We start from the raw sequence: 14,301 nt of genomic DNA on the forward strand, positions 1-14,301 counted from the left end.
TATCTGTCATCGCGGTCCAAGCGTATTATATTAAAATCGTGGAAAGAGAGATCATTTCGACACTCAAAGTGTTTATATGTAGGAATTTCAACTCTGTTCGTATAAAATGGCGCAAGTAACAGTACGTTGAAAAGGCCTCTTCTCAGAAGCTGAATCATATTTGAGCCTCTGTCTACCATAGTGGTACATAACAACATCTGCTCCTCTTACTAGGGTCAGCTGAACATTGTCCTAATTTCAATATGGTACTCTACATGGGGTTGGGACAGACCCAACCAGCCACCCCGAGAAACTTATCTAATTGTTGCAACGAAAAGGAGATGGAACATGGAAAATGCGAAAGAATCATGAATTGCATCAGTTGCTGAGAGAATCATCCTTCATTCTCACCAGGTGAAAATTATTTTCGATAAAAATCCAACCGAAACGAGACGGAGAGGCGCATTCGTTATTCACACTTCAGAGCAGCGGCCATGGGCCGAGTAGAAAGGAGACGACTTCTTCGTACAACAGAGGAAACAATGGCCTTAGAGTGAACGCTGATGATGATAATGGTTACGAAACCGTTTTGCATCATTGGGAAACATTCACAACAGCCCAATCAACGACATACGAATGTTATTTGATGCATTTGTCGAACGAGAAAATCATCAAAAATACAATTCAGAATGAATAAAATGATTTTAATAACAAAAAAAAAATATTTGGGTGTATATTTGAATTCATTTCGATTCCTTCATTTACGCAAACTGATAATTTAAAGTGGTTTGGAAACAACATCGAATGCCTCGAATGTTAGCCAAATATATGCTACGAAACACGTGGTCACGGTGAACACCTATGATAACAAAAATCGACTTCTTCTAAAACAAACTAAAGTTTCTCAAGTTTAGTTTATATGTATTTTTCCGTTCGGTAGTCTGTAGTTTATATTTTTCAATTTTTCTTAAAAATTCAAAGTAATGATCAGATAATTAATTCATAAAAAAAATGACCGGTCTCAGTACTCTTAAGATTCAATCACCGTCCACCACTGCGCAAAGAGCATGTTTGTTTGTTCACTTAAGTCAACAGAAACTATTCCGGGTTCACTCTGTTGAAATAAACGTGGTTGAACTTTCACGTTTCATGGAATTTGTTCAATTTCAATTAGTATATTTGGTTGCATGAATTTCTCAAATATGATTACTTGTGTAACACATATTGCCACATTAACATTTCGTCGAGCACAAATTATGTTATAATTTGGAAAAACCCTTGAATTATCAATAGTTTAGCAGATATCCATTTCTGTCAGCTTGTGTTTGAAAATTCCACTTTGGCGAGAAAGTATGCCTTTTTATGTTGAATATACAAAAATGTCGAACATTAAAGATTAACTAACAATGAAGAATGACTGGATGAATGGGTGTATCAGGCGACATCACAACATGGTATGAAAGCATATAATAATAGTCATTTAGGTAAGATCAAGGCAAACGAGATTTTTGGATGCGTGAAGTGATGTATGTTTACATAATTTATGAAGAACGCCAGTAGTTTTACAAACATTACGTAATATGTACATCTTCTCTCGGAACTAAAATTTTACTTACTTTTCATTGCCCAAAATTTTGAGTTTTGTAATCCTCTGAAATATTGTGCCATATCATTAGAGCAGTTGGCTGTTATGCTTTTGTAGATATTGCTCCAATTCGAAGCAACGTTTCGTATGTTGAATATATCCAGTATCTCATCTAACACAACTAAATTATCGTATGAAACCACATCATTTCCTTTATTTTGTGTATCTATTGAAACAGGATTGATAACTTGTGCATGATAACTCCCAAGCAGGAATGATATCAGCAAGCAGACACTTAGTAGCTTCATATCTAGGCACGATTTTATTCACAGAACACAGAAGGAAATTATATATATTTTTTGAGATTCACTATTCTTCCAGTGTTGTAGAGCTTTATCTATTATCACTTCATGGTATCTATAAGATATTCCACCATCATTCAAAAAAACACGCTAAAGATCAACTTTTTAATAACTCGCACGTCTCGCTTAACGCATGTGAACGCATGCATTGGCCGTTAAAGCCGGATGACTTAACATGCAGACAGTCGAAAGCGAACTGAATGAGTGTTGTCCACAACACATCATTCTCAGCATTTTCACGTGTTTGCTTACCTGGTTACAGCATACACAACTATTTCACAAAAAGACTGACGAAAAAGCTTCAGCTTCATGGTGCACAGCACCCCATTGTGGTTCGTGCTGTATGAAAGTGTAAGTTAAATAATTTTCAAATTTTACAGTGAAACTTTCTTTTCCCTCTGTTTGCCATGTTTCATTGTGTGCGATAATTTGGTGCAGTGTTATTATACAATATCTCAAGATCGGTTCGTACATTCACAGTGACAAAAATATAAAACAGCTGAGTCGTCTGTCTATTTATTACATGTGGTAAAACGTAATTTTATTGCTGAATGTTACATATTTACTGTTGGTTGATCGCTTTTGGCGATTTGAGAGATATGATGTCACAACATACACCATGACGAAGAATAATAAACAAAATCCAGATTGATCATTTGGTATAAATTGGTACAAAGCAATAATACAAAATAATTTAAAATTGCATTGGATGAACGCGCAGCATTGTTCCAAATAATCACAAATATGGTGGAAAATGGTCAGGTATACTTGCAACGCGTATATCGATATATGTTGCGTATATAAATATGTGGCATGGAATTATTAAATTCTAGTAAAAAAATAAATAAAATCTAGCTGTACACAATATGTTCTTTGTTGTTCGCAGTATAACAACGGAAAAACTATTTTTTTTTATTTATAGTACAGAATAAAGTATTTCTTGTAGCAGATGATAGTAATAGAATAGAGGTTTGAAGAGAAACGAAAGTGAAAGGAGCCATTGAATTGTAATAGAAGGAAGAAATGCGGGTCTATGCGTACTCCGCTAGGATGAGGTTAATTTTACTTTGATTTAATCATTTATCCATACACTGCACAACTATAGAACCACTAATTTTTTCTGAGTTTCCAGAGATATGTAAGAAGTCGATTGCATTGAAGTATATAGTGTAGAATACAATAACAATCTTCATTTATAAAACAGGCCATTTAAACTTTATTGTTGTGTTCAGACGCGAAACATTCAAAAAACTAAAATTCCAGTGTTTCATAACTATAGAACCAGATGGAAAAACTTTCACTCCTTTACAAAATTAACGTAAATTTAACATGAATTACGATATGTTTCTAATTCGTAGGTCATCTTTAGGTCTCAATCAGTTCAAATAACCCGTTCGGAGTGGTTAAGATCAACCTGCGTCATGTTGTAGTGTGTATCTCATTCTACGCAGAGGACACTGCTCGTTTATGCTCTTCAAATGACACATACTACTTGCTCTTCAAATGACTCATACTACTTGCTCTACTATTCGTCCGATCACTCCTCATAAGTTCCTGATAGGGTTTTGATTTGGTAAACAAGCTGACCAGTCCAGAATCGGAAGCCTCTATTCATTAAACCATGGTTGCCTTCCGGATTTTATGAGTTGATGCCAAATTACCCAATTATCAAATTGTTTTTGATACAAAAACAGCAGTAAATGACTCTTAAGTACTTCTTTGCACTTCTAACCGTTCATTCGTGTTGATGGTAAGCTATCTAAACCAGGCCTTTTTGAGAAATTTCTCCCCAAACCATAAAAATCCCATTTTCATAGCTGCGAGTCCAAAAATTAATGTGGAAGCTAATCTCATAGGTTTTACTATTTCAGGAGAACTTCTCTGATGAAAAGAAATACAACTTGTATAGAATTTCTTCATACTGGAAGGATTTACGAAACGTGTCATTTAATTTTGAACCCGTAACTTTGCAGGCGGCACTTTGATGGTTTGAGGAGAATTTTCTCAAAAAGGCCTGGTTTAGATAGCTTACCAGCAACACGAATGAACAGTTAGAAGTGCAACGAAGTACTTAAGAATCATTTACTGCTGTTTTTGCATAATTATTGATTGTATTTGTTTTTTATAGTTTACATGATCTCGGTACCGAGGACGCTATATTTATTAATATATTTTTTAAAGCTGAGTATTTATTACATAACATATTCAAAAATCAGCGATGTGTTCTTTTCCGTTTTTGAGTTATGATTTTCAAAGTAAAAAAAAACATTTTTTTTAAATAACGTTTTTCGAGAATTCATAACTTTTGAACAACTAAACCGATTTAGATAACCGACATATTAAATTGAAGTCAATGAGCCAGTCTTCTTTGGAAAGTATTACACAGAAACCTGTAATTTTTACTCTTTTGATATATTAAGTGGAGGTCCTGGACAAATAGTTTATTCTATTAACTCAAGTCATTTAAACGGGTAGGATGAGGTAGAATCCGGAACCACATTCTAACTTGGACACGAGTGACTCGACACCATTCGATTTTTTTATATATTCATTTTCAAAAATGTACATAAAATAGCATAATAATACCTTTTCTTCAATTTATTTCATTATGCAGAAGACGACAAGGAGTCATAATTCGTCAGTGCATTTTTGAACACAAGTCTGAATGACATAGACCTACATAAAGGGTGTGTCACATCAAATTGCATCACGGAAAAAACGCTGTAGAAATTTAATTTTTAGGAATTATATCTTCAGCTTTCGCTTATAATCAGATAAGAATGTATAGATCACATTGGCCATGCTTCACTGTCAATTTTTCGTAAATTTGGATAAATGTCGTCGAACGAAAAAGAGCGTCGTGAATTTATCCTGCGCACTCATTTCGAGAATCCGGAGTTGTCACATCGGGACATCGGTAAGATGCTGGGAATCGTCCAATCCACGGTCAGCAGAGTACTAAAATGATACTTCGAGAACCTAACCATCGACCGGAAGGTGAAGAATGGCAAAAATGGATGCTCCGTCAGTGAAAAAGATCACAAGCGCGTAGTTAAGCAGTTTAGACGTGATCCGAGAAATTCGGTCCGGGATGTCGCCAATAAGCTGAATTTGTCAAGTTCATTCGTCCAGCGGACCAAGCAGCGGGAGGGCCTGCGTACATACAAGGTTCAGAAGGCTCCTAACCGCGACGAAAGGCAAAACATGGTGGGGAAGACGCGAGCCCGGAAGCTGTACACCGAAATGCTGACGAAGCCGCATTGCCTGGTAATGAACGACGAAACCTACGTCAAAGCGGACTTTCGTCAACTGCCGGGCCTGTTGTTCTTCTCCGCAGAGGACGAATTCAGCGTTCCGGAGGAGATTCGCAAGCAGAAACTATCCAAGTTTGCCAAAAAGTACATGGTGTGGCAAGCGATCTGCTCTTGCGGAAAGCGGAGCGCCCCCTTCGTGATAACCGGCACGGTAAACGGGCAGGTTTACCTTAAGGAGTGCGTACAGAAGCGCTTACTACCACTATTGAAGCAGCACGAGGGCCCGACCATCTTCTGGCCGGATCTCGCTTCGTGCCACTATTCAAAGGACGTGTTGGAGTGGTACGAAGCCAACGGGGTCACCTTCGTGCCAAAGGAAATGAACCCGCCCAATGCGCCGGAGCTTCGCCCAATAGAGAAATATTGGGCGATTATGAAGCAGGCCCTCCGGAAGAACCCAAAAGTTGTCAAATCGGAGGCGGACTTCAAGAGAAAATTGATTTCTGTTCAAAAAAAACTACAACATGACGCTGTACAGAACCTTATGGACGGGGTAACGAGGAAGGTGCGAGCATATGGGCTTGGGCTCGAAATATGAATAAAATGAAAATGCCAAAAGTTGTTTAATAGTTTTAATTTTACTGTCTAAAATTTTCAAAAGGATCGGTCTACTGGGCGAATTTCTACAGCGTTTTTTCCGTGATGCAATTTGATGTGACACACCCTTTAGATATAAACCGAAGTCTAATAAATCTATAACTACGGAAATATATTATGAATAAATATAGCATTTTCTACTACGTTGCCACGTTATCTGGAACATTGCAGAGGGTTGTAATAACTTTATAGCCAGGTGATGTATATTAAGTATTCTATGGCCATAAGAGCTCTCTTGGGAATTTCGTGTAGTTGCTGTAGTAAATTGATCTCTTCTGGAGCTAAGTTTTGCTTATGTATAGGGAAGAGAACGGAGAACGAACAAGTGAATTCAGGGAAATGACTTGTGTGAGTATACCCTTTCAAACCTCTAAATCAAAAGCCAGTTAAATTCTTTAACTGTGGAGGCGATCTGACGTAGTGGTAGCATCCATACCTCTCATGCTGAGATCACGATTTCAATTCACACTTCCGACATTCTTCCAAAAAATGGAAGTAAAAGTGACAAACCAGTGTTCGGAATTGAATTTCGAATAATTCATTTTTGTTTAATTTGATTGTGACGACACTTATCATGTCGTGTTAGTCCATTAACGATCAAGCCGTAAAAAATATTGTTTTTGTTGACGAAATTCATTGATGTAATTTTGATTATTGACGCTAAATAATCCCAATGTTCAAGAATTATTCTTTTCACATATTCCATTTTCTGGGAAATGACTATTCGAAAAATCGAACATCGGACGAAACCCGCACTCCATTATTTTTATTATTAAGCTCATCTAGCCATTCAGCTGTAACAGAGTCGAATTTATCGTGCACATTTTTTCTCAGGTTGTAAATTACACAGTAGCCAAAAGTAAAAGTATTTCTATCTCATCGATACACAATTTTATCTATTACACTTTAGCCATTTAGGAGTAAGAATTAGGAGTAGGAGTAAGAGGACGTAGTAGCTAGAATAACACACAAAGATGGTCAGTTGAGGGCCCTGAGTTATAAGCTCATGATTGTTCACTTAGTAGCTGCGATAGATCAATGGCATTGAGGGTTGGAAGGTCTGTGAGAATACGAGTTGCAATTTTGCGCGATTTTGTTTCTACATATCAGTAATCTGATATATTTATATTTATATAGTACCTAAAATATAAGAAATAAAAAAAATCTTTCGTACCTTTATATCCATGAAAGAAAATCAATCATTTCACCTTTGGTGAGTTTAGATCATTCTTACTAGTATGCCTGAAAATGTCTGGAGTTCCCCAATGTGGTCTGAGTGCGAGGTATACAAAACTTCCCTGAATTTTATAGTACTTTACTGAAGTTCTCAGAAATTCACAGAAAGTTAACCCTCCTGTACTCGCGTGCAAAATCATAACTCGTATACTCGCGCACGGTATCACAGATCGAAAGTTGAACCTCTCTGTTTATTTGAAAAAGAAAGTATAATTGAATAAATAAACTCCAGAAAATATGTTTTTTTCGTCTTCATTCAGTTGTAATAGTCTTCTAATTCAGCCTCCTCAAAACAGAATTATTTTTGATATTCCAACACAAACAACGAGATTCCTGTCATGAATTGAAAGTAAGCAACTGAATTTTTCAAATACCTTGGAGTATATTTTGACTCTAAATGTACCTGGGGAATACACATTGCGTATTTGAAACAGAAATGGCAGCAAAGAATCAATTTTCTCCAAACAATAACCGGAATATGGTGGGGCGCCTATCCAGGAGACCTCATTCAGTTGTACAAAACAACGATAGTATCAGTGTTAGAATATGGCAGTTTTTGCTTCCGATCAGCTGCCAGGATTCATATTCTCAAGCTGGAGAGAATACAATATCGTTGCTTGCGTATAGCCATGGGGTGTTTGCATTCGACACATACGACGAGTCTCGAAGTTTTGGCAGGAGTACCCCCGCTTACTCTTCGGTTCACAGAATTATCCTACAGATTTCTCATCCGTTGCAAGATCATGAATCCATTGGTGATTGATAACTTCGAAAATCTACTCCAACTGACTCCTCAGTCAAGTTTTATGTCTTTATACCATGAGTACCTTACCCACGACGTGCACCCTTCACCAGGCATCTCCAACCAAGTTTGCTTCCCTTACTTCTGCAATTCCTCTGTCATTTTTTATCTGTCCATGCGACAAAAAATCCATGGAATCCCAGATCACCTACGCTCCGATTATATTCCGGAGATATTTTCGGCAGAATATGGGAAAGTTGGATCTAATAAAATGTTCTTTACTGACGGTTCATTCATAAACGGGTCCACTGGCTTCAGCATCTTCAATGAAAATTCCAGTGCCTCTTTCAAACTCAAAGATCCTTGTTCCGTGTATGTCGCTGAACTGGGTGCGATATACTACGCTTTAGGGATCATTGAAACATTGCCCATCGACCATTATTTTATTTTTTCAGACAGTCTCAGCTCAATAGAGGCAATCCGCTCAATGAAAGTTGATAAACGCTCATCTTATTTCCTAACAAGAATAAGACATCTATTGAGTGTTTTGGTCGAAAAATTATTTAAGATTACCTTAGCATGTGTTCCCTCTCATTGCTCGATTCCGGGGAATGAGAAAGCGGACTCGCTAGCTAAGGTGGGCGCTTCAGTAGGCACACTTTTTGAAAGGCAAATTGCTTATAACAAATTTTTTCACATTCCTCGTCAGGACACACTCGTTAGTTGGCAGCGCATGTGGAGTGAAGATTAGTTCGGTCGTTGGTTACACACGATTATCCCTAAGGTTTCGACGAAAGCTTGGTTTAAGGGATTGAATGTTGGTCGTGATTTCATTCGCGTGATATCTCGGCTTATGTCCAATCACTATAACCTAAACGCGCACCTCTATCGCATTGGGCTCGCAGCAAACAATCGTTGTGATTGTGGCGATGGCTACCACGACATCGAGCATATTGTCTGGTCGTGTATCCGGTTCCATGCTGCTCGCTCTCAGCTCTCTAGAGCACTGAGAGCAAAAGGCAGACAATCGGATATCCCCGTCCGGGATATCTTAGGTAGCCGTGATCTTGATTTTCTGCTTCATCTATACCTGTTCCTCAGAAACGCCGATGTCAACGTTTAATGATGTTTCCTTCGTTGTTTCCCTGTTTCATATCCCTCCTATCCGATCTATAAACTTTTACTTAGTCGCGGCAATACATACACACACTCTTTACAGATACACGGGCCAAAGTTTGTGCAGTCCACTGATGATTCAACAAAAGCCAAAGGTTGTACCGCTCATGACAACTCTACACGAGCTGATGATTGCGCCGGCTAGTGACCATTCTATCCTGGATTCCTCGAGAAGACGCACCACGCTAGATATGGGGTACAGACTAGGGGGGCGTTGCTGATTAATGGTCAGCTGCATCCCAATAGGAAGTATCCCGTGTCGGGCACAGGTACAGATCATTGAAGACAGCAACATCACAATTACGAAAACACTTGTAATACTAACCTCGAGCCAACCGCGAGTAATCGGTTACATATTACTAACATAGTTATAAGGCAAACATTGTCGAAATATTGAACTCCCGGCCCCGTCAGGTTGACGCCATATGACGCCTTAATAAAAATATATATTTTGGATAAAAAAAAAACTGAATATAATTCATGAAAGTATAAAGTGCTATGAATTAACCTAAAAACGTATGAATCGATTGTGGTTTCATTGGTGTAAGAACCAGAACATACCATAAATGCATGCTCGAGACAAACATATTTTTTAAATTTCATGCAGTTGTAGCGTGTTTTCGAGTCTTGCTTCGAAAAAAAATATAGGGTTGGGGAAAAAGAAATTTCGTATTTCTGGTCGAAATTTGAAGCTTTATTTAACATAAAGGGTGTGTCACATCAAAATGCATCACGGAAAAAACGCTGTAGAAATTCGCCCAGTAGACCGATCCTTTTGAAAATTTTAGACAGTAAAATAAAAACTATTAAACAACTTTTGGCATTTTCTTTTTATTCATACTTCGAGCCCAAGCCCGTATGCTCGCACCTTCCTCTTTACCCCGTCCATAAGGTTCTGTACAACGTCAGGTTGTAGTTTTTTTTTTTAACAGAAATCCATTTTCTCTTGAAGTCCGCCTCCGATTTGACAACTTTTGGGTTCTTCCGGAGGGCCTGCTTCATCATCGCCCAATATTTCTCTATTGGGCGAAGCTCCGGCGCGTTGGGCGGGTTCATTTCCTTTGGCACGAAGGTGACCCCGTTGGCTTCGTACCACTCCAACACGTCCTTTGAATAGTAGCACGAAGCGAGATCCGGCCAGAAGATGGTCGGGCCCTCGTGCTGCTTCAATAGTGGTAGTAAGCGCTTCTGTAGGCACTCCTTAAGGTAAACCTGCCCGTTTACCGTGCCGGTCATCACGAAGGGGGCGCTCCGCTTTCCGCAAGAGCAGATCGCTTGCCACACCATGTACTTTTTGGCAAACTTGGATAGTTTCTGCTTGCGAATATCCTCCGGAACGCTGAATTTGTCCTCTGCGGAGAAGAACAACAGGCCCGGCAGCTGACGAAAGTCCGCTTTGACGTAGGTTTCGTCGTCCATTACCAGGCAATGCGGCTTCGTCAGCATTTCGGTGTACAGCTTCCGGGCTCGCGTCTTCCCCACCATGTTTTGCCTTTCGTCGCGGTTAGGAGCCTTCTGAACCTTGTATGTACGCAGGCCCTCCCGCTGCTTGGTCCGCTGGACGAATGAACTTGACAAATTCAGTTTATTGGCGACATCCCGGACCGAACTTCTCGGATCACGTCTAAACTGCTTAACTACGCGCTTGTGATCTTTTTCACTGACGGAGCATCCATTTTTGCCGTTCTTCACCTTCCGGTCGATGGTTAGGTTCTCGAAGTATCGTTTTAGTACTCTGCTGACCGTAGATTGGACGATTCCCAGCATCTTACCGATGTCCCGATGTGACAACTCCGGATTCTCGAAATCTGTGCACAGGATTAATTCACGACGCTCTTTTTCGTTCGACGTTTCCAAATTTACGAAAAATTGACATAGACATTGAGCATAGCCGACGTGATCTATACACTCTTATCTGATTATAAGCGAAAGTTGAAGATATAATTCCTAAAAATTAAATTTCTACAGCGTTTTTTCCGTGATGCAATTTGATGTGACACACCCTTTACTTAAAATTATCCAATTTAAGTCAAACATGCGCCGTTTTGTTCGCAAACTTGTTGCCATTTAGAAGGCGACTTCATTATCCCTCCCCTTATAAACTCCCCTCCCTCCTTATTTGCAAAAAAACTCAGACAGCCAGTTTTCGCAAGCCTCTTTTGAGGCCAACTTAGTATCACCAAGAGCGTTTTGAATGAACCGGAAGAGATGATAATCACTTGGAACCAGGTCCCGACTATACGGTGGGTGCAATAGGACATTCCATCCGAGCTCCCGTAGCTTCTGGCGGGTCATCAAAGATGTGTGAGGCCGAGCGTTGTCCTGGTGGAAAACAACATCATTCCTATTGATCATTTCTGGCCGCTTCTGGACAATCTCCTGCTTCAAACGGCCAAGCTGCTCACAGTAGAGAACCGAGTTGAGGGTCTGGCCATAGTTGAGCAGCTCATAGTGAATGATTCCCTTCCAATCCCACAAAACTCACAGCAAATCCTTCCTGGCCATCAATCCGGGCTTGGCGATGGTTTGGGCCGGCTCACCGCGCTTCGACCACGACTTTTTTCGCTTTAGGTTGTTGTACGTGATCCACTTTCCATCACCAGTCACCATCTTCTTCAAAAATGGGTCGAGTTCGTTCCGTTTCAGCAGTGCATCGCAGGCGTTGATTCGGTCTAAAAGATTTTTTTGCGTCAACTCGTGTGGCACCCATACATCCAGCTTTTTTTGGAATCCAATCTTCTGCAAATGGTTCCAAACGGTTTTATGGTCTATACCCAGTTCCTGGCCAATCGAACGAGGGCTCACATGCCGGTCTTCTTGGATGATTTCAACGATTTTATCGGTTTCCACAACGATTGGCCTACCAGTACGGGGTGTATCTTCGACAGCCACTCGACCTCGAAATCGACCAACCCACGCTGTGCTGTGCGAATCGTTACAGTATCGAGTCCATAAACTACAAGATTTTTTTCGGCCGCCTTCGTTGCAGTTTTACCTCGCAGATAGTAAAAACGTCAAATATGGCGAATTTCTTGCTTGGTGGACTCCATCTTTAACGCGCTATACCTTGAGACTGAAAAGGACAATCACAACACTTGTAGCACAGATTGTCGTCTTTAAATAGCCGTATAGTATGACCCGATGCGATAAGTACAACACAAGATATGTTTAAGTGTTGCTATATATTAACAATATACGACATTTCTTTTTCCCCAACCCAATATATTACATGGGATTTTTCAACAGATGGCGCCCTGTCACTAGCTTATTTGTGAAGTTTCATGACATTTCGTTCATGTGTTGACAAGAACGAGTGGGATACATTTTGCACGACATTTTTGACACGAAAAAGCTTTACGCGCGATAGGTGCCGCGTTTGCTGACAGCGGCGCGTTGATGATTCAACAGCCGGTTGAAACGTAATCGAGTGGACTTCTTTCGGCGTTTTGTGATAATGGATGAAACGTTGATCCATTATCATACTCCTGAGTCCAATAGGCAGTCTGAATAATGGCACTGAGACATATTTCGAAGACTTAGACATTTCGTACTACAGAAAGGGAATCGAAATGTTAGGAACTCGCTATACCAAGTATATCGCCCTCGAAGGAAACTATGTTGAAGGATACATATAGCTTTATCCAAAAAAACGATCGTTTTCATTTAAAAAAAAATCCGGCGACTGTTCAGCCGATGTAGTATAACAACCTTCTAGATAGTGACCAGATGATAAAGGTTATGGAATATAAAGTTTGCATGTTTCTAATATGCTTTGTATTCTTTGACATAAACGCATTTCTAGGATCTTCGACTTGTTTCCTTGTCGATATTGTTCAGCTCATATATTACAAAAAAAATCCCCGAAAATGTAACCGTTCAACTCAGTGACAAAAAGAACTAAATCAAATAACAATAGTCCGGTAATGATCTTATGCATTATATTCGATAAATATGTCACGCCAGTAACATTAATTTATACATTTCATTGAACAATATACTAAAATAGGAAAAATGTTACTTGTCCAGAAAGTTACTCCTATACTCGCGTCGGTTTCACAGACCGAAAGTGATAAAAAAAGTGACAGACGTTACCTTCGTACCAACACATGCGATACGCTAAACGATGACGAACGACGAAAAACGAAGCTAGAAAGAATGAGAAATGAACGAATTATTGATTTCTCGGTCTAATATACCTATGCGCGAGTAAAAAAGTGTTAAAAGTGTTAAAAAATTCAATTCGCTGCAATTCGTATATTGAAGTGGCTATGATGTTATTAACGCATTGGCTACGATTCATAGGGTACGCAGAAGGTCGATGGGTGGTTTTATTTGTCAGTGGTCCCTGTAACAACCAGAATAATGGAATGTCTTAACGAAATGCGCGCCTTCGTTTACATTTCCTCGTTTGTGAATTAAAACAAACATTTTGGCGCGCTGACTCAATCGGTTCGGAGACATGGTTTTTTTCAAAACAATCGCCAGAATTGCACGTCAGGTAATCAAATAGGGATAATCAATACCTGAGAGAGAGGAGCCAGCTCGCGTTTGTTGTGATGGCCCTTATGTCAGCGCGAACCAGTCACGGTGAACCAAGGGGAAGTATTGAAATATGTAGAAAATTTTAACATAACATTTTATTGCAAGAAATTTTATGTGAAAATGATTTTGACGTCGGACTACATCTTTCATTTCTATACTGGGGTGTAAGTTCAAAGCTTTAAGAACGAGAGCGTTACATTAGAGAAACAGGATTTCGAGCATTGTTAGTTGATAGAAATGGTATGTTAACCGCTTCATTCGAAAGATAGAATGTCTAATGTTTGTTAGTTATTGATCCAAAAACTAGTTTCAATAGCTCAAAAATTGCTTTGAAAGCAAGCTATTGAAATCACAAAAATCTGTATAAGCAGGTGCCAGCTTGGAAATCCACTCAATTATGATTGTATAGCGAATGGATCATGTTATCGCTGATCAAGATTGATATGGTGAAGCTAATTATATCACACCTTTTAGTTTTGTGGACGAGACTGATTGGTTCACCTTCACTATCTGTTCGGGCGGTTTGAGGAAAACCTGCAGACAACAATGGTCACACACTTACTAGAAATAAACTATCAATTTTTAGGTTAAAAGTTCTCTATATTTCTCTGGTATTCTTCGCTTGCATTTTCACGTTAGGACGTGTTCGCTCTGACTGTTTGGAAAGGAATGATTTCACTTCGTTACGCTGCTGTACTTCATTGCCCACTGATGGGCTGATGCGCAGTGGGGATGACGTGACGTGCGTTGATGTTGCTGTTGTTATTG

At 39.4% G+C, this 14,301-nt stretch overlaps 1 protein-coding gene across 3 annotated transcripts in view; it reads right to left on the minus strand.

The window, feature by feature from the left end:
• LOC129780177 (O-acyltransferase like protein-like) overlaps positions 1 to 14,301 on the minus strand; it is a 103,182-nt gene that overhangs the window by 58,661 nt on the left and 30,220 nt on the right. For 2 of the 3 annotated variants that reach the window (XR_008743852.1, XM_055788170.1), the window contains exon 1: positions 1,596 to 2,130. The exons of the other annotated variant lie outside the window; for it this stretch is intronic. Coding sequence is in view for 1 of the 2 variants with exons in the window: in XM_055788170.1 (XP_055644145.1) it covers positions 1,596 to 1,872 (277 nt within the window). In the remaining variant the exon portion in view is untranslated. Of the gene's footprint in view, positions 1 to 1,595; positions 2,131 to 14,301 lie in introns of those variants that run through there. 3 annotated transcript variants of the gene reach the window in all.

The sequence above is a fragment of the Toxorhynchites rutilus genome, chromosome 3, assembly GCF_029784135.1.
Source record: "Toxorhynchites rutilus septentrionalis strain SRP chromosome 3, ASM2978413v1, whole genome shotgun sequence".
Lineage (NCBI taxonomy): Eukaryota > Metazoa > Arthropoda > Insecta > Diptera > Culicidae > Toxorhynchites > Toxorhynchites rutilus.